Source organism: Ceratina calcarata, unplaced genomic scaffold, assembly GCF_001652005.2.
Source record: "Ceratina calcarata isolate Rehan_Ccalc_2016 unplaced genomic scaffold, ASM165200v1 scaffold328.2, whole genome shotgun sequence".
Classification (NCBI taxonomy): Eukaryota; Metazoa; Arthropoda; class Insecta; order Hymenoptera; family Apidae; genus Ceratina; species Ceratina calcarata.
In genome coordinates, this window is record NW_017155517.1 from 717,604 (window position 1) to 718,853 (window position 1,250).

The 1,250-nt window shown below is 34.0% G+C and overlaps 1 protein-coding gene across 1 annotated transcript in view; it reads right to left on the reverse strand.

Moving 5' to 3' along the window:
- LOC108624726 (uncharacterized) overlaps positions 1-1,173 on the reverse strand; it is a 3,554-nt gene extending 2,381 nt beyond the window's left edge. Inside the window, exons 1-2 of the mRNA XM_026813333.1 lie at positions 442-1,173; positions 48-347 (exon numbers count right to left, since the gene is read on the reverse strand). Of these exons, the coding sequence (XP_026669134.1) occupies positions 48-347; positions 442-534 (393 nt within the window). The 5' untranslated portion in view covers positions 535-1,173. The remainder of the gene's footprint in view (positions 1-47; positions 348-441) is intronic.
- Positions 1,174-1,250: the final 77 nt, after the last annotated feature.

Below are 1,250 nucleotides of genomic sequence, written 5' to 3' on the forward strand. Positions count from 1 at the left end.
GTATATGAAAGAAAGAATACTTAGATGCGGAAGTATATTGTTTTCTTACTTTGTCGGATAATATATCTCCTTACAACTACTTCAGATAATTTCCACATAATGATTGTAAATTTACTTCCACCTGCATGAATTAAGTGAGAATTCAGAATATTTGGGAAACCAATATCAGGATTTTCCTGAGATATAACTGTTAAATAATCTTTGACACTATTACGATACTTTAACTCAGTTTTCTTGCAAATTACTGGCCACTCAAATAGTTTTTGAAACTGATCTGAATCGTATATAGTTAACAAATAATGAGATATATGTAAGAATCCTGTTGTGTTGGGCTTGTCAAACATACCCTGAAAAATAAATTAAAAAATTGAATTGTAAATATTTTCGGATGATAAGCAAATATTATATTTAAGATTATCATATCCTTTATAAAACGTATACCTCACGGAAGTGTTTCTTGAAATCGCCATTAGGTTCAACTAGTTGAGTTAACAAATATACATTGCGATGGAATGATGCGCTTACAGTCATCATTATAAAGATTTATATAATTAATATACAATTATAAACTTGTTATGTAGCTTCAAATGTACAGTTATACTACTCTGAGTAAATACTTTCACTTGATTCACTTTACTGACAAATGTTGTAGCCACTTTTAAACAATTATATACATGAGATGAACTATTCATTCTATCAATGTGAATGCGGGCGGACGGTCGAACTTGGTCAAACTCGTCGAACTCCATCGAACTCCTTGTCGAACTGGCGGCTGCTGGCGGCTAACGGCAGCTAACGGCCATGTGAAAACATTTGAAATTTAAAATCACGTACTTACTACTTCAGAGAAAGGAAACAACCAAGGCTTATATGATAACAGAGAGGAAATGAGAGCATTTGCTCATGGCCCAGGTTCCGATGGTGTTGTCAGAGAGAAACTGAGGCCGGTATATTCAGTGTATTCAGAGCACGAGCATCATTCAGAGATGATCTTAAAAATAAGTAACGACTCTGAATACCGGCCTATGATCTTAATCATATCTTGATACTTCCTTCATCATTAATTCCTTCGACCATAATGCTCGAAGATTAATTCTCAAATCGCTCAATACTCACGCTCAGAGAGCATGACTATACAGCTTTGCCTCTAACGCGGAATGATTTCGAATATTGTCTGCTGGTGATTGTAGCAGAAATTGATTTTTTGTTTGACTTGAACATAAAAATAAATTTTCGACCGAATTATAAAT